This window comes from Megalobrama amblycephala, linkage group LG20 (genome assembly GCF_018812025.1).
Source record: "Megalobrama amblycephala isolate DHTTF-2021 linkage group LG20, ASM1881202v1, whole genome shotgun sequence".
NCBI classification, from domain to species: domain Eukaryota; kingdom Metazoa; phylum Chordata; class Actinopteri; order Cypriniformes; family Xenocyprididae; genus Megalobrama; species Megalobrama amblycephala.
The window spans coordinates 2,931,458-2,955,669 of NC_063063.1; the positions used below are offsets into that span (position 1 = coordinate 2,931,458).

The window sequence follows — 24,212 nt, forward strand, 5'->3', positions numbered from 1 at the left end:
TCAAAGTTATCTGGTCTTTAATCATGCTCTCAAAACATTTGCACAAAAACATTTAAACCATTCATGAAGCATACAACAAAGGTGGTGAGGCCATGTTGGGCTGCTTTAGAGAAGAGGAAGAGTTGTTGTAGTAGAGTGTTGTTGTCATGCCGTCATTTTACGCCGGACTGCTTCACAAACGAGGGTCAATTCAACACAAAAGATGAACATGACGGCACATGCTAGTGGATGAGTTGAATCAACTCCACAGCAACTACATCAATTTATCCACTAACCATTCAGAAACGTCCAGTTTCATTCTAAAAGTTGTAACTTCTTCCTTAGTCTCTCCATCAGTGTCGACTCTGTCGATGTTTGATACTGACAATCCTCATTTCATTTCGGCTGCGTGAGATTCTCCAGATTTGTTGTTGTTGAGCAACCGAAGGCGTGAGCTGTTAAAGCTCCGCCCCAATGTTCAATTGGTACTAAGAGGCCCAAAGTGTGCCAAGAGAATATCCAACACACCATTTCACCACCAGCAGCCTGAACCGCACAGATACAAGGCAGGATGGATCCATGCTTTCATGTTGTTTACGTCAAATTCTGACCCTACTGTCTGAATTTTACAGCAGAAATTGACACTCATCAGACTGGGCAATGTTTTTCCAATCTTCTATTGTCCATTTTTGGTGAGTCCATGTGAATTGTAGCCTTAGTTTCCTGTTCTTAGCTGACAGGAGTGTCTTGCTCTGTCTTCTGCTGCTGGAGCTATCTGCTTCAATGGTTGGACGTGTTGTGCATTCAGAGATGTTCTTCTGCAGACCTCGGTTTGAGTTACTGTTGCCTTTCTATGAGCTGGAACCAGCCTGGTCATTCTTCTCTGACCTCTGGCATCAACAAGGCATTTTCACCCACAGAACTGCAGCTCGCAGCATATTTTCTCTTTTTCTGACCATTCTCTGTAAACCCTAGAGATGGTTGTTTGTGAAAATCCCAGTAGATCAGCAGTTTCTGAAATACTCAGACCAGGACCGTCTGGCACCATCAACCCTGCCACGTTCAAAGTCACTTAAATCACCTTTCTTCCCCATTCTCATGCTCAGTTTGAACTTGAGCAGATCATCTCAACCATGTCTACATGCCTAAATACATTGAGTTGCTGCCATGTGATTGGCTGATTATCAGGAGTACCTAATAAAGTGGCCGGTGAGTGTGTGTGTGTGTGTATATATAATATAAACTGTGGCTGGAAGCTTCACCCTATAACTGTATTTCTCTGCAGCGTGTGTACATGGCCAGTGAGACATCTGTTAATCTTCTCAGGCTGGGCTTTGAAGCATCTTGGGTGAAGCACAGATCAACACAGAGCAGTAGTCTCGTTTAGACCCTGCCAAATGAGTGTTACTGAACAGATGACCAGGATATGCAACACTCATGCTGAAGTCTTATGAAAAACTGAAACAAAGCACTTAACCCGTTCATACTCATATGAACATACTGAGCTATGAGTCAGGTGAAAGATTGATGCGATGAGTCATACTGTTCTGTTGCTATTTTTCTTGTACAGATGATGTAAATGACATGCAATGATGTTGTAAATAGCTAAAAAAAAAAAAAAAAAATCACATCAATTGTCAGTCGTTTGATATATATTCAATATATTAAAGGTGCCGTAGAACGTCTTTTTAAAAGATGTAATATAAGTCTAAGGTGTCCCCTGAATGTGTCTGTGAAGTTTCAGCTCAAAATACCCCATAGATTTTTTTTTTATTAATTTTTTAAACTGCCTATTTTGGGGCATCATTAAATATGAGCCGATTCAGGCTGCGGCCCCTTTAAATGCTCTTGCTCCCCGCCCACGGAGCTCGCGCTTGCCTATAAACAAAGCATAAACAAAGTTCACACAGCTAATATAACCCTCAAAATTGTTCTTTTACAAAGTGTCCGTCATGCAACACGTCTAATCGCATAAGTATGGTATTTATTTGGATGTTTACATTTGATTCTGAATGAGTTTGATAGTGCTCTGTGGCTAAAGCTAACATTACAAACTGTTGGAGAGATTTATAAAGAATGAAGTTGTTTATGCATTATACAGACTGCAAGTGTTTAAATAACGACAGTCTTGTCTCCTTGAATACAGTAAGAAACGATGGTAACTTTAACCACATTTAACAGTACATTAGCAACATGCTAACGAAACATTTATAAAGACAATTCACAAATATCACTAAAAATATCATGATATCATGGATCATATCAGTTATTATTGCTCCATCTGCCATTTTTTACTATTGTTCTTGCTTTCTTACCTAGTCTGATGATTCAGCTGTGCACAGATCCAGACGTTAATACTGGCTGCCCTTGTGTAATGCATCGATCATGGGCTGGCATATGCAAATATTGGGGGCGTACATATTAATGATCCCGACTGTTACGTAACAGTCGGTGTTATGTTGAGATTCGCCTGTTCGTCTGAGGTCTTTTAAACAAATGAGATTTATATAAGAAGGAGGAAACAATGGAGTTTGAGACTCACTGTATGTCATTTCCATGTACTGAACTCTTGTTATTCAACAATGGTAAATTCAATTTTTAATTCTAGGGCACCTTTAAATATATATCTTTATATTTACATGTTTGCCTGAAAGAGTGATATTTTTGTCAATCAGAGGAATCATATTTCATTCAAACAGTCATTGTAGTCAAATCGTTTCAAACTGTATGATGCAAGAAGTAAATATAGATAGAAAATGTAAGACTTGGAGTGACTGTTGAAAAGTCAGCTTTTCCATTTAATGAAAAAAGTAAAATGTATGTAAATAGAAAACAGTTCTTTAAAATGGTCACACTTTATATTAGGTGTCTTTACTATGCACTTGCATTTGCTACAAAGTATTGAAACATTATTTCTGCTATGAGATACGGGTAAGATTAGGTCAGGTATAGTGTTTAAGGGTCGTCAACAGTGTAATTCGATTTTGGTCGAATAAATCCAGTCATGTTGAGCACAAAAGACTTATTTCAAAAACATTAAACAATCTTACCAAATTTATGCAAATGAAAATGTTCACTGCATCGATTCTTTGAAGCATGCAGTCACTTCAAAACTGTTTTACTTACCAATGAACTCTAACACAGTTTTCGCCTTATAAGTTTATATGCTATTAAAATAATTAAAATGCCATCACATGCTCAAGAGTTGTGAAACTAATGTAATGACATGCTCTTATGGAAACTTAATGGGCAAATAAAGAGCACATTACACAGTATATTATTAATGATGTTGCATATCTTTATATTGCCAGCAAGTCATTGTGAATATTAAATGTATTGCCCAGTCCTAATATAGTCACCCAAAACATGTTTTAAATGAATGGTAGGGGCTTTACTTGTCCTCCTGAAGATCTCTTTAAAGAATGAAATGGTAATTAAAGGGTCAAACATTTTGAGCATTTTTTTTTTATTCTTCTTTTCATGTTTTTTTCTCTTCTCATTATTAGTACTGCCTAAAACCAATTTAAACCCACTCAGCTCTTCAGAGAGAGATGGTGAGCTGCATGTCAGGGTTATTATATTTATTATAGTTTCTAAAACTAAAACCATGAAAAACTAGAAATACTAGAAATATTTTAAACCTTAGTTCAGCTAGTTGCCAATGCATCAATCTTATTTTTTATTTAATTTGAAGTGCCCCTATTATGCTTTTTCAGATATTACCTTTAATGTAGTGTGTAATACAGCTGTGTGTGAATGTAAAAAGTCTGCAAAGTTTCAAAGATCAAAGTGCAGATAAAGAAAATAGCGATTCTGAACTGCCGTCAGTAATTTCAGTCATTCTGTTTGAACCTTATGTAGGTTTGTAACTAATTTGCATAATGCCTGCCTCTTCATTGGCTGAACGTAAACAACATCTCCTTTGCCCCGCCCTCAAACACTATAGCAGAAGCTGAGACTGGAAGAGTTTGGTTTGTGTTGTTCATGTCGAGAAGACGCTGTTTTCTGCTGCCAAAGCAAATCCACTTTGATGCACTTCTAAAGGATGAGATTGATTTTAAAACTGGAATAAACATGAATAAAACCTTTAAACACTAATAAAAATGACAAAAACACACAAAAAAATGAATTCAAAATATTAATAAAAACAATAAGAGTAAATTATAGTAAAATAACACTGCTCTGCATGTGAGAGCAAAAATGATGAGGAAAACGTCCCTACACCTAGATACTACTCTATATAAGCTACAGTGAAATATGTGTGTACGAGGGGTAGTGTATCTGAGATATATGACAGGCTGAAGTGGAGCTGCATAAATTGTGTATATGTGTCTCCTGCCGCTGGGAAGCCCAGGTGCTCTGATGGTAATTAAACCAGGGAAGTGTTGAGCTGCTCTCTGCCACCTGCGGCCATAATGTCAGTGTGAGCGTACAGGGTGGAGTCAGTGTTGCCCTGACGGATGCTGATGAGATCCTGACGGCGTGATCTTTGCAGATCGCTGCGTGTGTGAGGAGTACTTGAGCTGGATTCAGTGAACGGACCTTAGGTGTAGATCATTAAATCCTGACATTGTACACTGTGAAAAGAAAACATTACTTTAACTCAAAATAATTTAACCAATTTCAACATTTTTTATTTTTTTTTAAAGTAATTAGAGATTCAACTAGATTTTAGATTTTAGTCAGTTTAATATCATTTAAATTAACTGGAAAACTGTTGAAATTACTTGAACTGCAAATTTAGAAAGTTGCTTAAATTATTTCAATTTTTGCACATTTAAGTAATACGAAATTCAACATTCAGGTTTGATGTAATTTAAATGTACTGGGGAAAAATGACTTGTAGAGCCAGTTTGATTATACTGAAAATGTGCAAAACGTTATAGCAACATATGTTTTTCCATTACTTTAGCTCATCAAAATAATTGAAACAATTTCTACTTTTTTTTTTTTCTTTTTTTTCTTTTTTTTCAATTATACTGTATGTGACCCTGGAACACAAAACCAGTCATAACGGTAATTTTTTGAAATTGAGATTTATACATAAATAAGCTTTCCATTAGTGTATGGTTGTTAGGATAGGACAATATTTGGCCGAGATACAAACTGTTTGAAAATCTGGAATCTGAGGGTGCAAAAAACAAAACAAAAATCAAAATATTGAGAAAATCGCCCTTAAAGTTGTCCAAATGAAGAAATGCAATGCATATCCACTCACAAAAATAAATTTTTGATATATTTACGGTAGGAAATTTACAAAATATTTTTATGGAACATGATCTTTACTTAATATCCTAATGATTTTTGGCATAAAAGAAAAATTGATAATTTTGACCCATACAATGTATTGTTGTATTGCTACAAATATACCCGTGCGACTTATGGCTGGTTTTGTGGTCCAGGGTCACATATGAAATTGAATTAGATTTTTTTAAGTCAATGCAATTGAAATAATGTAGATGAAAATAAATAAATAAATAAATAAATAAATAAAATGTTGAAATGACTTGAACAGCAAATTTGATTATACGTATAAATGTGCAAATGCAAAAATCAAAATAATTTAAGCAATTTCTACTTTGTTTTTTTTTAAGTTATATGAAATTCAACTTTTTTTTTAAAGACTATTTAATATTATTTAAATTCATTGGAAAAAAAAATGTTGAAATTATTTGTGCAGCCAATTTGATTATACTTAAAATATGCTCAAAATTATGGCAACATATGTTTTTCCATTACTTAAAAGTTAGTTATATAAGATTCAACTAGATTTTTTTTTTTTTTTTTTTTTTTTTAGGTCAGTTCAATATATTTTAAATAACCTGAAAGAATAAGTGAAAAATGACATGTACAGCCATTTTGATTATACTTAATGTAAGGTTGCAGCCGAACTGAAGTTTTGAAGGTGGATGTATTTATGGTGTAAGGTCACTTGGCATTACTGAATATATACGCCTTTTTATCCCTGAGTGAATCCGTCTCAGTCACTCCTTAAATGAATCCTTTACCCTTAACAGACCCATTATCATTATATGTGGAGCATTTAACTATATTATCAAGACCTTCTTCATTTAATGGATTTAATCACCTTTCTGCAAAAGATGAACATTTACTGTGCTATGGCTAATGGACTATTGAATATTATTCAGTGACATTAATCATTTATATGAGGGTTAGTTTGATGTAGATACACTTGACCTGGGCTGCATTTCTTGGATGATTGTGATTCGGGCCATTCGGCCGTGGCATGAAGTTGCAGTTTGACAGCACGAGTGTGTAAATAAATAAGAAACAACGATGGATTTTCTTTTTAAAAACCCTCTATTGTGAGGAACTACTTCCTTCCGCCATGGATTCAAAACTCAAGTGTAACAGTTGAGCTCAAGCCTCCGTTATTAATTCTAAAACGTCACTTTAGAACTAGTAATGAAGGAACATTGAGTCGCTTCATTGAAACTCATTGTAATATGTAGATTATTATGAGAGAGAGAGAGATCACCTGAGCGAGTGTATTACCTGCACCTATCTGATATTCTTCAGGTCAATCTTAAAATTCATAATCACAAAATAATTTTTTTCCACTAAGGAAAAGCGATATCTTTGTCTTTGTCCTTTTAACATTTAAGAGGATTTCCCATGACAGCGCTAGTCAATGCAATTGTCAGTTGCGTCTCATAAGATGTTGTTTAAAGTATAAAATATGTCCTTGTTTCCTTGTTTCAGTCCATTTCAATATAAAAGTCTTTGCGACTGACCGACTCACTTATAAAGACAGTCTTTGCTGCCATCTTATGGTGTATTAATGTAACTTTCACTGAAGTCAAAATCACTAACGGACTGTTTCTCAATACCAGAAAATGCGGCATGTTATTTGTATAAAATATTATTTATTGAACAATAATATTTAAATTAACAACAATAGCCATTATATCAGTTTAAGAAGTATATATATATATATATATATATATATATATATATATATATATATATATATATATATATATATTACTGGTCTGATACTGGTCTGGTCCACTTTCCAGTTTATTCCAAGAACCGCCCACTTACAGGAAATGACTGTGACTGACATTTAAAGAGACCAACCATAGTTTGTTTTGTTTTTGCGTGCTCCTCAGGTTGGGTAAATCTGAAAAACAATGCAAATATGCAATAATACCAAAAGTAAATAATACAAGTATAATAGACTACAAAAGTAAAAAGCTAATATCAATCCATCAATGTAGTGCATCATCCCCTGCTCACTTTCACTGTTTGATGTTGTAACAGCTCTCATTTCACCAATCAATCAACCTGTATGGTGACAGAGAGAGGCAAAACTATCATTAAAAAAATGAGCCTTACAATGACAGCTGATGTAGTTGTCAGTATTGAATGTAGCGTCACCTGCTGAGCTGAAAGTCCTGAACACAACAAACTAAACCTTTCCCTACAGACACTGACTGACAGCAGCAACCGACCACTAAACAAAGCATCCATCTGTGATTGAATTAGGTTAATTCGGTTAGTCTTTCCTAATGCAAAGTGCACAGATGCCTGTAAAAGCATACGCTACTTGTGCTTTGTTTTGGATCTAATAATAATGCTGATGCATATTCAAAATCCACTCATGTGCTTAATTTAAAATGAGCGGAAATTAAATCAGCTCCTCGTTGTGTTGCAGAGTTTCTCTGGAGACTGTTTATAATGTAGGTCTGGTTTCCCGTCACCGGTTTAATCACACTTCAAGTCTAAAAACTGCTCGTTTTCACAAGTGTTTGTCTTGAAGGCTTTGGCTGTGTCCCTGCACAAATGTGATGACAAAGTGAATTCAGAATCGGGCCTTACATAAGCTGCTCCTCTCACCGTAATTTGCTGGGCTCTCAGAGTCAGAAGAGAAGAAGTGTAGGTGTTCGCCATGAGTCATGTGATGTCTCCACTGTCCTCCCTATTTATGACCCAAACTAACAAGAGCCTTGGGACCTCTTCCTTATCTGGCCATTTTAACAAGGCACACCTTGAGCTGGAAGTATCAGCACCTTCAATGAATTCACCCAATTTTACCTGCATCTTCACTAAAGCTATAGTGAACCACATCAGTCTATTTTCACATAAAGTCAAACAAGGACTGCCATAAATTATAAATAATGAGTTTCTGACTCTACATTCTAATTGGTTGATCCGGGTTTGAGGCTATTGCACAAATGATTTTGTTAATTAATCAGTGTCGGTCATTATGTAGGCATATATTATATACAATATATAATATTAGTCATATATTACTGTCAAATGATTTAATCACGATTAATCGCATAAAATATAATATAATAAATTCTGGCCATATATAAATTTTTTTTGGCCATAACATAAAAAGAATTGTCATTTTATCATATTAGCCAGAATTTTAAAATTATATTATATTATATTATATTATATTATATTATATTATATTATATTATATTATATTATATTATATTATATTATATTATATTATATTATATTATATTATATTATATTATATTATATTATATTATATTATTAATCGATTTAACTGCATTAATTTATTATATGTATTAGTCATATATTATATGTGATTAATCATGATTAAATCATTAGACAGTAATATAATATAATAAATTCTGGCCATATATGTTTTTTTTGGCCATAACATAAAAAGAATTGTCATTTTATTATATTAGCCAGAATTTTAAAATTACATATAGCCAGAATTTAATAATATGATTTTATATGTTATGATATGATATGTTATGATATTATATTAATCATGATTAATCAATTTGACAGCATTACTTTATTATATATATTAGTCATATATTACTGTCAAATGATTTAATCATGATTAATCGCATATGATATAATATAATAAATTCTGGCCATATATATATATATATATATATATATATATATATATATATATATATATATATATTTTTTTTTTTTTTTTTTTTACATTTTTTTATTACATAAGGGCAAAACTGAATTATGATATGATATTAATCAATTTTTATATTAACCGTGATTAATCGATTTGGCAGCATTAATTAATTATATATTATATTACTGTCAAATGATTTAATCATGATTAAACACATATAATAGTTGTGCATCATTGCTCTTGTCACCATTTTTTAAGCACTTTACCGTGGTAAAATCACTGTAATGTGTGGCCTCTTGCTTCCCTCATGTTGCTTTAGTTTTGTTGCTGAATTAAACTTTCTTGGCGTGCCATGTGAGTTTCTGTTGCTTGACCAGCTCATTGTGACAGCAGGTTTATTATAATGCATGGCCACCATCATATTCTAATGCAATGACAGCTGTACTGACCCACGTCCTGAGGTCCTGCTGTTTTAGCAGAGAAGGAGCTTTTTTAGGAAAGTGTCACACCTTCCAATTTAGTGTGTGCTTCAGCAGTGTGACAATGGCAGTTTGATGTCAAGACATGCCAGGAGTTTGTCCTTGGCACTGAAGATGACAGTGCAGTTGTTTGCTGTTGTTTTTAGCACTATTCAAGCAGAAAACAAATGTGGTCGTCACCGGCTGCAACAAAAGAAGATACAGTAGATATGAAAGATAAATAAAACAGACTGGCCATGACTTTATTAGTCCTGATCTCAACGTGTCAGCAAACTGCTGACAACAAAGGACTGTTGATGTGTTTGTTTGTTTGTGTGTGTGTTTAAATGTGGTGCTCATTTTCTCACTCATCATTAGGTGTGACAGTGACGATGTAATGAGAGCATATAGTATTCACACTCATTAGAATGTGTGGATCAACTCTATATCTGCTTAGATTAAGATCAGCTCCCAGGAGGCCTATAAACAGACCCTTTCGCAATTAATGCATGACAAGAGGAAATCACCCATTATGGTGCCAATTTTCCACAGGTTTTTCAACACTGAATATAATACAAGAGGCTATAATGAAATTCAAAGTTTTCTATCAATTATCATCAAAGCTGCAATTACTGATAAACTGATTTCATTATCATTCAGTTGAGTCTTTTGCACTGAGAACAAACTCTGTGAACGGAGTGAAAAATTCATTTTAAAGGAAAGTGGTGCAAAATATTTAGTACATTTTTCTGTTACTTCATATTCATTTTGCAAACAACACACCCAGAAAGCAAGCATGTGATGTAAATGTGTCTGTCATTGTTAATCTTCAAATAATGCTGCCATCCTGTTGTTGTTGTTGTTGTTGTTGTTGTTGTTGTTGTTGTTGTTAAGCTTTAAATTTAGGTTTTAAATTAGCTATACATGACAATTGAAATCCTATATGCAATATAAGCAATAAAAGTTTTAAATGAACACTAACTGTAATTGGGTACAGTAGTGCATCAGTATGTATCCATCTATAATATGTGCTATTAAGTATAGTGTATATATAAATACACACACCTTTTAACGTCTCTTTTGCTTCTAATTATTTGATCAAAAATATAGTAAAAATTGTGAAATATTATTACAATTTAAAATAGCTGTTTTCTATGTCAATATATTGTAAAATGTAATTTATTTCTGTGATCAAAGCTGAATTTTCAGCATCATTACTCCAGTCTTCAGTGTCACATGATCCTTCAGAAATTATTCTAATATGATTTTTTGCTCAAGAAACATATATATATATATATATATATATATATATATATATATATATATATATATATATATATATATATATATATATATATATATATATATATATATATATAATGGAGATATATATGGAGATATAATTAATTTTGAAGTTTTATTAAGTGTTAACAGTGAGATTATGTGTTTTTTATAAAGAATTAACACTGCTTTTTTACAAAGTTTGTCACCAAAAAAGATGGTTTTGGTTTGCTAACAGGCTGATATCTAGCTAGCTAGCAAAAGAACAATCAAACATTTTATATTTAGTACAAGTTTTTGCAATATTACAACATTTTCCATGTTTTATAGCGGTTGTACCGAATAACCTGATGTTTCAGGACATGCATATGATCAAGTGAAAACATGAATTTTTCAAATAGTTAAGAGAGAGTTAGTTTACTTTGCGGTCCTTTGCAGGTGTCTGAATGATGTCATATCCTGTCACATGATATTGACAGCATTACTTGATCCAAAATGGTCCCTTTATATTGGTTACTCTGAATGACATCAATGAAATTCATTTTTACAGACATTCTTTCTCATAACAAAACTATGGCATGGTTTCACAGACAGGGCTTAGCCTAAGCCAGGATTAGTTCAATTAGGGCATTTAAGTACTTTTATAAACATTCACTAGAAAGAAAACATTACTGGGGTGCATCTTGAGACAAAACAATGGCACTGACTCATTTTAAGATGTGTAAACATGCATTTAGTCTATAGGACTAGCTTAAGCCTTGTCTGTAAAACCGGGGGGAATGACTTCTACACATAATTTTAATACCATTTCGCAACTATGTTGACATATGATGTTATAAAATCATGCCAGAATAAAAAACATATACATTTATTACATTTTAATTATTTCAATCACAAATGAAATGGCTGTATTGGCCTTCAGACGGTTAAACCGAATGACCTTTTAGACACTTAAAAATCTTTACGTCATTGACCCGTATATGTGTCAGATGTGATTTGATATATTAGTGCTGTCAAATCATTTAATCACGATTGATTGCATCTAACATAAAAGTTTGACATTGCATTACATCACATCTGTCTACTGATACTCTGAGAGTTAGTTGAAATGTAGTTGCAAAGATAGTTAGCGGAATGTCTAAAGTGGACCATCGAAATAAAGAAGCCGAACAGAGCTGTGCAGAACATGTGGCTTTAGCATCTCTGGAGATTTGATAAAAGTTGAAAGTCAAAGCTGCCACTCTCTCTGCTGACAACTCACCTTCAGAGTGTGATGGATCTGTGCTGCTTTCCAGGCAAGCCAAATCACTTCTGCTCAGTGACCCACAGTTAAACGATAACAGGACATCTGCAGGGAGCAGTTCAAATCCATGACTTGCAAGACTGATCTTTTCTTTCTTTTCTCTTTTATTGCAGAATAAGGTGCTGAACATTGACAGTGTGAGGGTCAAACTACAGGTGAGCGTCATTTCTTGCATGCAACTTTTTAATGATTTCTCAAGGTGCCAGTTAACAGCTTTACTATCTGTGTTTTGAAAAGTGCTAAACCAGCAGAGACCAGAACAGAACCTCTTGCTGATCTAAGCCAGCCTTTTCTACAAGGTTTACATGTCTTGTTTTCCAGTATAAATATCTGAACATTCTTAAATCAAGGGGAAATTACTTGAAAAGAAAAAACGCTTGTTTTCTGAAAAATGGCAAAATGGAGTGCTTAAAGCAAGAATAAATATCTGCCAGTGGGGTCAGAAAAATAAACTTAATTTAGAGGCAAATGTATTTTTTCTGAGCTCATTGGCAGATATTTGCAAAAACTCCCTCAAGACTTAATATCTTTAGTCATTTTGCTTCTCAAGTAAATGTATCTTCATTTAAAAATGTTTAAATTATTTTTACTGGAAAACCAAACAAAAATAATGAATACGATTTTTTGGTTTTTTTTGCAGTGTAAATGTAATATCTAATATACATACCATTTTTACTTTTTGTGATAAATTCATCAGTTAATATCAATGTAACAAGCTTTTAGGTTTGATACCATCTGGTACCACTTATTTTCTCACAATAATCCCTTGAGTAATTAGGTGATTTAATTAATCTATCTCATTTCAAAGCAACTCCAATTATATCTTTGCAGTTTTAAATACTGAGGTGATGCATTTGGATGTTGCTTTGCTCCTTCTGGCTAATATTGACTAAGTAAACAATGAATGCTCATCTTGAGGATCAGCTCTAATGAGAGTTTAACGAGGCTGTCATTAATCTTTAGCGCTCCATTAGCCGCACGGCTCGCACTAGTGAAAGATACACAGAGACTTGACTGCGTGTTTATTTAACCAGACAGACAGCTGAAGAACCACACTCTTATCAGAAAATACTGTTACAGTAGATGGATGGATTTTATGGTTGTTAGTGTAATTATTGTGGACCGTGAGCGGTCAATAGGTCAGTGTGTGTGTATGAGGACACAAATGCGTATAATGACATGGGTATTGCAACGTAAACATGGTTTATGAGGACACTTCCTGTATCCTTGTAAACCAAATGGCTTAAAAAACATACTAAACTGTGTTTTTTTAAATTCAAAAAATGAAGACAGTTTTCTGTGAGGGGTATGTTTAGGGGTAGGAATTGTGTAGGGGGATAGAATATACAGTTTAAAAACCGTTACACCTATGGAGAGTCCCTGTAAACCACATATGCAAGTGTGAGTGAGTGATATTAAAGAACACTGCAGTGCTCACTGTCAGGTCAAATTGGGCAAACATCTCAGAATAAGCAGAATAATTCTTCCACATGCTTTCACTGTGAATCTGTGTTTTCACACATCAAGTCTGAGCCTCATTACTGGGGCGACTGTGGTGGCGCTGTTGAAGAATCTCATTTTTAAAGCAATAGTTCACCCAAAAATATATAGAATTTCATAAATCAGAATCAGAATGAGATTTCTTGCAAAAGTCATTCTTAGAAGAAAATGTTATAGAATCTTAAAGGGTTCTGTCAGGTGCTTCATAGAATCTTTTAAATGTTCCCATTATGGGATCATATATGGATTTAGTTTTAATTAGTTAATTAAATTAGTTTCATTAATTAATTTGATTAATGGCAAATAACAGTTACACTCTTCAGTGAAATAAGAGCATTCTTTGAGAGCTACAGTAGTATGTATTAAAATTTCTAATAAATATGCAAAAAATACAAAATGAAATTTTCATTGAATAATGACTTACAGTACATCGCAGTCTGTTTGTCACACAAAGTATTGCATGGCTTCAAATGACTTGGAGTCATTTATAATGCTTTTTAGTGCTTATTCGTCATTTTTGGAGCCCATTTACTTGCAATATATATATATATACACTAGCATTCAAAAGTTTGGGGTCAGTAAGATTTTTTTAATGTTTTAAAAGAAGTATCTTCTGCTCACCAAGCCTGCATTTATTTGATTAAAAATACAAACAAAAACAGTAATATTGTGAAATATTATTCCAATTTAAAACAGCTGTTTTCTATGTCAATATACAGTAAAATGTAATTTATTCCTGTGATCAAAGCTGAATTTTCAGCATCATTACTCCAGTCTTCAGTGTCACATGATCCTTCAGAAATCATTCTAATATGATGATTTGATGCTCAAGAAACATTTATGATTATTATCAATGTTGAAAACAGTTATTTACATTTTTATTTCATGATGCTATGATGAATAGAAAGTTCAAAAGAACAGCATTTGTCTGAAATCTAAATCTTTTGTAACATTAAACACTACCGTTCAAAAGTTTGGGGTCAATAAGAATTTTAATTTCATTTTTGGGGGATAGAAATAAAATTAATCAATACTTTTATTCATCAAGGATGAGTTAAACTAATCAAAAGTTACAGTAAAGACAATTATAATGTTAGAAAATATTCTAATATTCTATAAATATTCTATCTATAATGTTAGAAAATATTCTATTCTATAAATGCTGTTCTTTTGAACTTTCTATTCATCGAAGAATTTTTAAAAAAAATTGTACACAACTGTTTTCAACATTGATAATAATCATAAATGTTCCTTGAGCGTCAAATCATCATATTAGAATGATTTCTGAAGGATCATGTGACACTGAAGACTGGAGTAATGATGCTGAAAATCCAGCTTTGATCACAGGAATAAATTACATTTTACTGTATATTGACATAGAAAACAGCTGTTATAAATTGGAATAATATTTCACAATATTACTGTTTTTATTGTACTTGTTTGTATGTTTAATCAAATAAATGCAGGCTTGGTGAGCAGAAGATACTTCTTTTAAAACATTAAAAAATCTTACTGACCCCAAACTTTTGAACGGTAATGTATATATAATATAAAAGGAGAATATGCGCAGTTTTTATATAAAAACTGTGCATATTCTCCTTTTATGTTCCACTGAAGAAAGAAGGTCGCACAGATTTTAAAAGACATGAGGATGCATACATAATGACAGAATATAAATTTTGTTTAGTGCCATATCTGTCTGTGTGTGTGCATGATCTCCCGGTCTTTATTAATGTCAGGCTGCCCTGCTCATCAGCATTCATGTCTGTACATCATTTCATCAGCGTGAAACATGACCCTGCGACAGGTCTCTGTGTGTGGTGACAGGCTGCTCTTATCAGGACAGGGACTGTGTAATAGGTCTTGACCTCAGCCATAAATCGACATTCTTGTCTTCTGCCTCACGTCATTACCACACAGGCTAATTAAAGCTTCTGCCTCTCTGATCCACTTCTACAGTCAGATCTGATATGTGTGATGAATGTATGAATGAAGCAGGTTAAGTTTGTGTCTCCTCTTGCTCTGTAGATCTGGGACACGGCAGGACAGGAGCGATTCAGGAGCGTGACGCATGCTTATTATCGAGACGCCCATGGTGAGTTGTGTTGTACTGCATGATGACTGCAAAAAATCTCTGTTTTGGGGTCACGGTAAAAAAATGGTCCAATTCTCACCATTAATTTCTGCCTCAATAAACCCCTAATTACTGCCTATTAAAATATTAATTCACTTCAGAATTACAGTTTCCTGATAATTTACTTACCCATGTCATCCAAGATGTTTGTCTTTCTTTCTTCAGTCGAAAAGAAATTAAGTTTGTTTGTTTTTTCGCTCCGAACCACTGATTCGATTCGTAAAGCTCCAAAGCAGTGTTTTGAAATCGGCCATCACTAGATAATTCGTTTTGTTTTTTTTGGCGCACAAAAAGTATTCTCGTCGCTTTATAATATTAAGGTTGAACCACTGAACTCACATGAATTGTTTTAAATAGTTTTTAGTACCTTTATGGACCTTGAGAGGTTTAGTGGCTTTGCTCTCAATGCAGGCCTCACTGAGCCAATCGGATTTCATCAAAAATATCTTAATTTGTGTTCTGAAGATGAATGAAGGTCTTAGAGGTTTGGAACGACATGAGGGTGAGTATTTAATGACAGAATTTTCATTTTTGGGTGAACTAACCCTTTAATTTGTTCTCTTGTTTTAGTAAACCATGTTCACGTTGTACTAATTTGTTCTCTCATTTTGATTTAATTAACTAAAATTAAATCGTGGCCATGAATTAATGTATCTGTTTGTGCTTGTATATGATATGCAAAGTTACAAAGCTCATAGTGTCCCACAAAAGGATTTATTTAAACTATCAGAGAATTCAGAAAACGCCTCGATCCAAGTCCAGATATTACTTCCGCAAACATCTATGTCACAGTGTGAAATATTAGCATAATGCCACCCAAGAAAGAAGATGAGGCTTCAGTGAATTGTAGTGTTGTCATCATGTCACAGAGATGCTTTATGCCCTATTTTAACGATCTAAGCGCATGGTCTGAAGCGCATGGTGCGAGTGCTCTTAGGGCGTGTCCAAATCCACTTTTGCTAGTTTAACGATGGAAAAAATGGTTGGTGCGCCAGGTGCATGGTCCAAAAGGGTTGTCCCTATTCTCTTAATGAGTAATGGGTGTGTTTTGGGCGTAACATGCAATGAAGAGTCGCGTCTAGGGCTGGGCGATATATCGCATGCGATTCTCACACGCATTTCGTCAGTAAAGCCGGTTCCCTGATTACCGCTAAATCGCCATCACCTGCTTTCAAATGGAGCGGCTTTTAATAGACAGAACCGTAGATCACTGAAAAGCCACGCAATATCGCGTTCATTATCGCAGATGAAACGCCTTCGATAATGAACGCGATATTGCGTGGCTCCCATTCCCTTTAAAAACCAGTTGCGCTTGCACCATGGCGGATTCGCTATTTACATGGCGGAATTTGCAAACGGAAAGACTGAATGCTTCTCCTTTTATTTTTAATATTTGAAAATGTTTGTGTGCTGCTGCGTATCCTTGTGTGTGTAATAAGCAGAGTGTACACAGGCATGTGCACCTGCCTATAGGCACATATTACTAAAAAAAAAAAAATAAATAAAAATAAAAATATTGTGCCATTGACTTTAGACCAGGTTTAGTCAATGGCACAGTTGTTTTCAGTTGCCTCAAAATAGCAACACGCCAACAATGCACCTGAACACAACCTGGTTTTCAGACCAGCACGTCCATGGGCGCACAGATAGGCACAAATGCATTTGCTATTTATACAATGTGGCACAGGACGTGGAAATGATAACTGTGTCGGGCTGAACACTTGCGTCGTGCCTGGAGTCGCATTGCACCGAGTGTATGATAGGGCCCTGTGTGTTTGGATGTGAAAGCGAACCCGCTTTCTTTGGTCTTCTGAAAATGGATGAAATTAGGATTCAGAGGTTAAGATTTATTTATAAAGCTGTTCCTGAGCAGTACAACCCAAGGGATTGCCTGTGCACTGAGTATTTTAAAGAGGACAGCTCCCTGAACCTGGGAGAGCTCAACACTGACTATATACAAAGACTACTGACCTCTGTGAAACGTCCAACTTGTAAAGTTGGCTCCGATTGATTGACTTGATCATCCACATTTTCAGAATCCGACATTATTAACTGTGTTTACAGTTGCTGAAGCTCGCAATTAAGGGGCGTTACATGTGTCACGCATAAGGAGTTTGGCCAATCATAATGCACTGGGTCAGCTGGCCAATCAGAGCATTCTGAGCTTTTCGGGAGGAGGGGCTTTGTAGAAATCAGAGCGTTTCAGACAGACTAAGAATAGAGGAGCTATATGTGAAAAATAATGTGTTTTTTGAACATTAAATGCTAACCTATTTTATTACTCTCAATAATGAAAATAATGAACTCTTAAAATAGCATAAAATGACCTCTTTAACTAAAACAATGGGACGAATTAGTAAGTTGTGGCCATGATTTATTAAAAAGAGGGAACAAATGAATAAAATGAGGGAAATAATTTCATGGCCAAGATTTACTAAAACGAGGCATGATTAATAAAATGAGGAATTAATTCATAATTCATGGCCACAAAACACATTTTTTCCTATGTCATGTGAGGGCTCTGTACAGAAAAAATAAAGAAAAAGTAAAAATACAAATAAAATAGTGAGGTTGCTTAAATGCAAATGGTGTGAGGAAAAATAAACCAAATCTGGAGTCTTAATGATATTTTTAAAGGAAACCAAGACAGATTAAAGACAGTGTTAAAGTTGCAAACACGTTCTGAGTAGGAAATGGTTCGTCAGTGTGTCTCTGTCTAAACTCCTGCTATGACGTATTTAGTGCTTTTATTAATAGAATTCTAAAAATGGCACGTCTAAGCCATTTATCACTCTATTTTGCTTTCTCTGTTTCTCCTTCACTTTATGCAGTTCTCAACTAGTTTTGTTTAGATTTTACATTAGACATTAAGTGGCGACCCAATGGTTTATCATACAATTAAACTAAAATACCTCTAAAAATGTATTATGAACTAAATTCTGAATATTACTATGAACTGCAACAAAAACTGACGTTAGGAATAAAGAAGAAAATAGAAATTTTATAAATGCATAGCAACAGCAGAAGTGTGATTTACCCAAGAGCACATTATTGATGGATGTTTTATGATTCAGACTATAGTTTTGTTTTAAACTGAGTAGCAATAATAACATTCTTTAAATGCATAACCAACAGCAGAGCTGTGATTTACCCGTGAATCCATTTTTGATGAAGTCTGAGTATTTTCAAGAGGTCACGCATCTGTCTAATGTGGCTTTTTCAGCAAACACGGCAGATGAATTTGTCCTAAAACTACCATTTGATGTTAACAACAAAAGATATGGGAAATGTTTTTCTGAAACAGATTTATTGTGCCATCCTAACTGTGCATAATTATATGGTTAGCTGCATTTTATCAATTGCATTCAGTATTTTTTTTCTCTTGCTGTTCACGACCCTTTCAGAACAGACCAGTTGATAAGCACTCATATATGACTAGCATATCACAAACATTATCTACTGCCAAAACAACACCAGAATCCAAAAACAAGCCTTTTCTTCCACATAGAAAACCATTATGGAGAAATGTTAAGAATATTGCATTTATATTCTGGGTTCATCAACTTTCATAGGCAGTAGGACTATCCATAAAATCATCCATAAAGTGCAAATGTTTTTTTTATACCTTTTAATGGATTTCTATAGGAGAAAAAATGCCTAACATAAAAGTTTTGTTTTTCTGCAGTAGATAATGTTAATGACATGGAAAAATGTGAGAGAAATTTGGCTCTTGGTGGTTGTTTAAGAACATTAAACCAATTGTTTTAAGATGTTACTTTTTTACTCGCTCCATAGTTTTGAGTTTTCCTCAGTGAAGAAACACATCTCAAAATTCCTCATTTAAATAATTCCCTACCAAGGCATATGCTAAATAAAGGGGCGGGGCCTGGTTGAGTTAGCTAGTAGTAGGTTATGATAAGGGGCGGGGCATTTCCCAAACACGCCCTAAGTGCTTGACCAATCACAACACACTACTCCAGCCAACCAATCAGAGCACATTGTGCTTTTCAGAAGGAGGGGCTTCATAGAGACAGGAACTAAACGGAGTGTTACTGACAGACTGCTACAACAATGGAGTTGAATATGAACATTCAAGCATGAAAACCTATTCTGGTAGAGCCCAAAAACAAAATCAAGACCTTGTAAAAGGGCATGACATAGTTTAAAGGGTCTTTGAAGTCTTTTCACTGCAAAGATGGTGTTGAACCTTTTCTGTGCAAATCCTTCGAAACAAACCAAACCAGAAAGACGTGTTCAGAATAAATATCTCTTGGATATATAAAACATTGTACCAAATATATATATTAGGAGAGATGCACTACTGAATTTCAATTATGTAAGCTTGATTTTGTGCTTGCGTTTCTGCCATTTCAACCAACCTGGAACAGAAAGAGGCACTTAGTGCTGGAGTGAAATGCAGTTGATTTGAAGTACCAACCATCTAAAGCAGAACCAAATGACAAAATGCATGTTCCTGTAGGCAGAGTAGCTGTTTTGCGTTCCCGCAGTTTCAAAACCGTTTTAGTGCATTGTTCATTTTTCAGTGGTGCTTTCTGAGAGCATGTGCGACCCACCCACACCAGCCCACGTACTTACACTTTCAAACAAGACTGATTGGATCATAAACAGCAGCTATTATGACCTTTTTAAATGAGGTTCTGATGCATTCACACTGTTTCGCTGCATGCGCTTTGGCGTTTGATTGGCATTTAAATTGATGCACGGTGATGCAATAATGCACACTTTTTTTTTTAGCCAACATTTTTCCCTCTAGAGCTTGTCGCATATCACATGCAAACGTGTGCATACAGATCCAGAGTAATTACATCCCAGAGAAGTCACCTTAGACATTAAGCATGGTGGCACTCATATTGTCCTGCATGTATGGTGCTTTATTAGGGTGCATGTGAGGCTGAGTGAATCAATGTGAGAAGAGGCACTCTACTGTACTCCTGACGCCCACAGACTGCCTCTCCCATCTGTGCCGTGCCTGTGTGCCATCTAGCTCACGGAGAGACATGGCACTGCACCACAACATACTGTAGCGCCTGCTATAGATCAGATGAAATTACACCTTCATATGAGATCTTGGAGATGAATTCATTTCTATGTTATCGTTTGTTCTTCTGAAATGCAACCTTTTTGTTATAATGGTTGAGCATGCTATTCTTTGAAGTAATACCATGGAAATACCATGACATAATCATTATTGACTCTTCAATTTAAGGGATAATTTTTGTCCCCTTAAATTAATTTCTAGGGAAAGGGCAAAGGGTTTCTTTAGATGTATTTACACAGACTATTTAATGCAGCTCAGAGGTGGCATGAATGCATTTACACTAGAGGTGAAACAGTACATGTATTCATCCCGAACCTTCACTGTACATACAGTCAGATGATGAATACATTAGGTCACAAGCGATCTACACTCCAATCCAGAAGGGGGCGTGTGCAGTAATGCAAAGCTGTTTGCTAAAAGCCACAACAGGAAAAATTGCAGAAGAAGAACAGATGATCTATGCATAGCGATGTTTACATGTAATCTCTCAACAGGTGTTTCAACTGGAGAAATCAATAAAACAGCTTGATAATAATATTTCACGCAGCATTACATTTACTTCAGGCAAGTCACTTTGTGTCCACAGCATGTTAGTTCACTAGAGAAATGAACTCTAGAGGGGGACATTTCACTAAAAATATGCACTATATAGCTTATATATTCAATATGTTTACTTTACCTGTTAGTAATGTCTTAATTATTTAATATGTTTAAATTTAGAGTAGAAAAATAATTGCAAAAAATAATTTTATAATTATATTAAGAAATTAATGCACAACCTAGGAAGCTTGTTTCCGCCACTAAATAAAATAAATAAATTGATTAAATTTAATAAAAAGGTAATTGTGACTTTTTATCTCACAATTCTGACTTTATCTCACATTTTTTTTCTCAGAATTGCGAGATATAAACTCACAATTGCATGTTATAATGTCCAATTGTGAGGGATAAACATTTTTTCTCAGAATTTGTGAATTTATATCACAATTGCGAGTTATAAAGTCAGAATTGCATGATATAAACTCTCAATTGCATCTTATAAAGTCTGAATTGTGACATTATATCTCACAACTTAAAACTTTATAATGTGCGATTGCGAGTTATAAAGTCAGAATTGTGTGAGATAAATTCGCAAATTCTGAGAAAAAATGTTTTTCCCTCACAATTGTACATTTATAACACGCAATTGCGAGTTTATATCACACAATTCTGACTTTATATCTCGCAATTCTGACTTTATAACATGCAATTGTGGGTTTATGTCTCGCAATTCTGAGATATAAACATGCAATTGCGATAAATAAAATCAGAATTGTGAGATCCAAAGTCAGAAACGTTGGCAGAAGCAAGCTTCCATAACCTGCGTTATGTGCAATTTACATGTTTGTTTGTTTTTTTATTATTTGAGTGCTGATTACACTTAATCAGTCTTAATGAGTGAGTAATTGAATAGTTCAAATCATTTTTAGTGTGCAGATTCATTCAGAAACAAAGCAAGTGATTGACTTTATGAACAGATCATTGAATCGTTGACAAGAACGTTTCCTTTTAGTACCAAAACACTGCGACAGATCCACTGTGGCTTTTTTCGAAATCATTTTCTTGGTGAAATAGAACAAAAACAGACAATATTGATTAATATTGTGTATAAAATGTAAGTCACATTCGTTTATGGAACTGTTGCATAAAATCTATATCACATTTACAATCGTGCTGACATGCTTGTGTAATAAAGCAGGAACTCCCATCTTGAATTTTGGGGGAATTTTTTTAATCACTTTAGTGCCAATATTGCATTAAGCCCCATTAGTTTCTAACCCTGGTATGACCGTTTAATACAAACATTATTCCATTATTTGTTGTTAAAGATTGTATCTCATGTGTTCAAGTCAAATTTCACCTCCAAAACAAGACACAATAGGACTGAGAAATTATAATTTCTTTAGACTTTAGGGTTAAATGTGACCTAGACCTCAGAGGGAATGTGAACAGTTTGAAACCTGAAACATACAGTGCGAATGAGAAATGATGATCCCCAGCTCTGTTTACCTGCACTATCACCACATCTAAAGTATATTTATTATCTGCTATTCATCAGATAAAACAAACACAATGTGAAGGGAAAAGGACACACGTGCTCTTGAGAGGAGCTTTGAAACCCATTCAGATGAATTCAATGATGCATGAGATTCATTCGTTTGAATAAGTGAGCTGTTTATATTAGCTGAACGCTCAGTCTTATTTACCTAATTTGATTTTCAACCACCTTATAACCAAACGCAAAGGTGATATCAAAGATTAATTGGCTTTCCGAGCTGAAGCTGCTGTGGTTTTTGGCTAGTTTTGGTTGAGCAGTTTGTTACGGCTCAATCCTCTTCCGCTTTCTTCTCTCCCACCTTTCTGGGTCAGTAATAAATGATAGTATTTTTGGGCAGGGTTTTGAGAGCGAGATAATAATGGGCTTCAGAAATGGTTTTGACATAATGATTGTTAATTGCAGTCATTATTGTAGTGCCACTCACTGTCAGTCTAACTCGGCTCTGAAAAGGCACTTTGTGAGGAGTCTTTGTTCCCCTGCTCCAGTTTTGTTGTTTATTCAGGCCAATATGCATTTGAAGCATCTTTTGTTCCAGCTTTTGCATATACATATAGGAGAAGAACAGACATGACGTCTTACATGGAGACATGAAGGGCTTGATATTTCCGCCTTAATTAACGACGCAGTGGGTGACAAAATATTCAAGCTATGGCCGTTTCAAAACCTATGAGGATTTTAGACATTTCAGGCACGTTTGAGTCATTAAATTGCTACTGAAAAGGATTTATATGATATTATATTTATATCATGTATGTCATTTATATCAGTGAAGAGTGTGAGGTTAAAGATGTGCGATGCGTGAAGAAAACAGAAAAATATGTTATTCCTTTGATGCCATGTAATTTCCATTAAAGCTGTCAATGTAACAAATTATGCAAAATGGCATTAAATTAAATTGAAAAGTGACAGTAAAGACATTTATAATGTTACAAAATATTCCATTTCAAATAAATGCTGTTCTTTTGAAATTTTTATTCATCAAAGAATTCTCAAAAATAAAATGTATGACAGTTTCCACAAAAATATGAAGCAGCACAACTATTTTCTTGAGCAGCAAATCAGCATATTAGAATATGATTTCTGAAGGATCATGTGACACTGCAGACTGGAGTAATGAAGCTGAAAATTCAGCTTTGATCACAGGAATAAATTACAGTTTACAATATATTCACATAAAAAAACAGTTCTTTTAAATTGAAATAATATTTCACAATATTACTGTTTTTATTGTACTTTTTTATCAAATAAATGCAGCCTTGTGAGTTTGAGACTTCTTCAAAAACATTAAGAAATCTTATCAACCCCAAACTTTTGAACTGTAGTAGACATGAGATGTCTTGGAAATAACACTGTAGTGAATATGTTTATGTCATGAAAATGTCAAATGACAGAATACTCCTGTGATGCATGCATGTATGTACACTGTTAGTAGGAATAAAAACTAATCAGTTAGTGAGAGTGTGCAAAGTGTTTTAAGAGAATTTATTTTCTAAATAAAAAAGTCCAAAGA

At 34.3% G+C, this 24,212-nt stretch overlaps 1 protein-coding gene across 1 annotated transcript in view; it reads left to right on the forward strand.

Moving 5' to 3' along the window:
* LOC125255481 (ras-related protein Rab-26) overlaps positions 1-24,212 on the forward strand; it is a 100,146-nt gene that overhangs the window by 26,700 nt on the left and 49,234 nt on the right. Inside the window, exons 3-4 of the mRNA XM_048170772.1 lie at positions 12,025-12,066; positions 15,440-15,506. Of these exons, the coding sequence (XP_048026729.1) occupies positions 12,025-12,066; positions 15,440-15,506 (109 nt within the window). The remainder of the gene's footprint in view (positions 1-12,024; positions 12,067-15,439; positions 15,507-24,212) is intronic.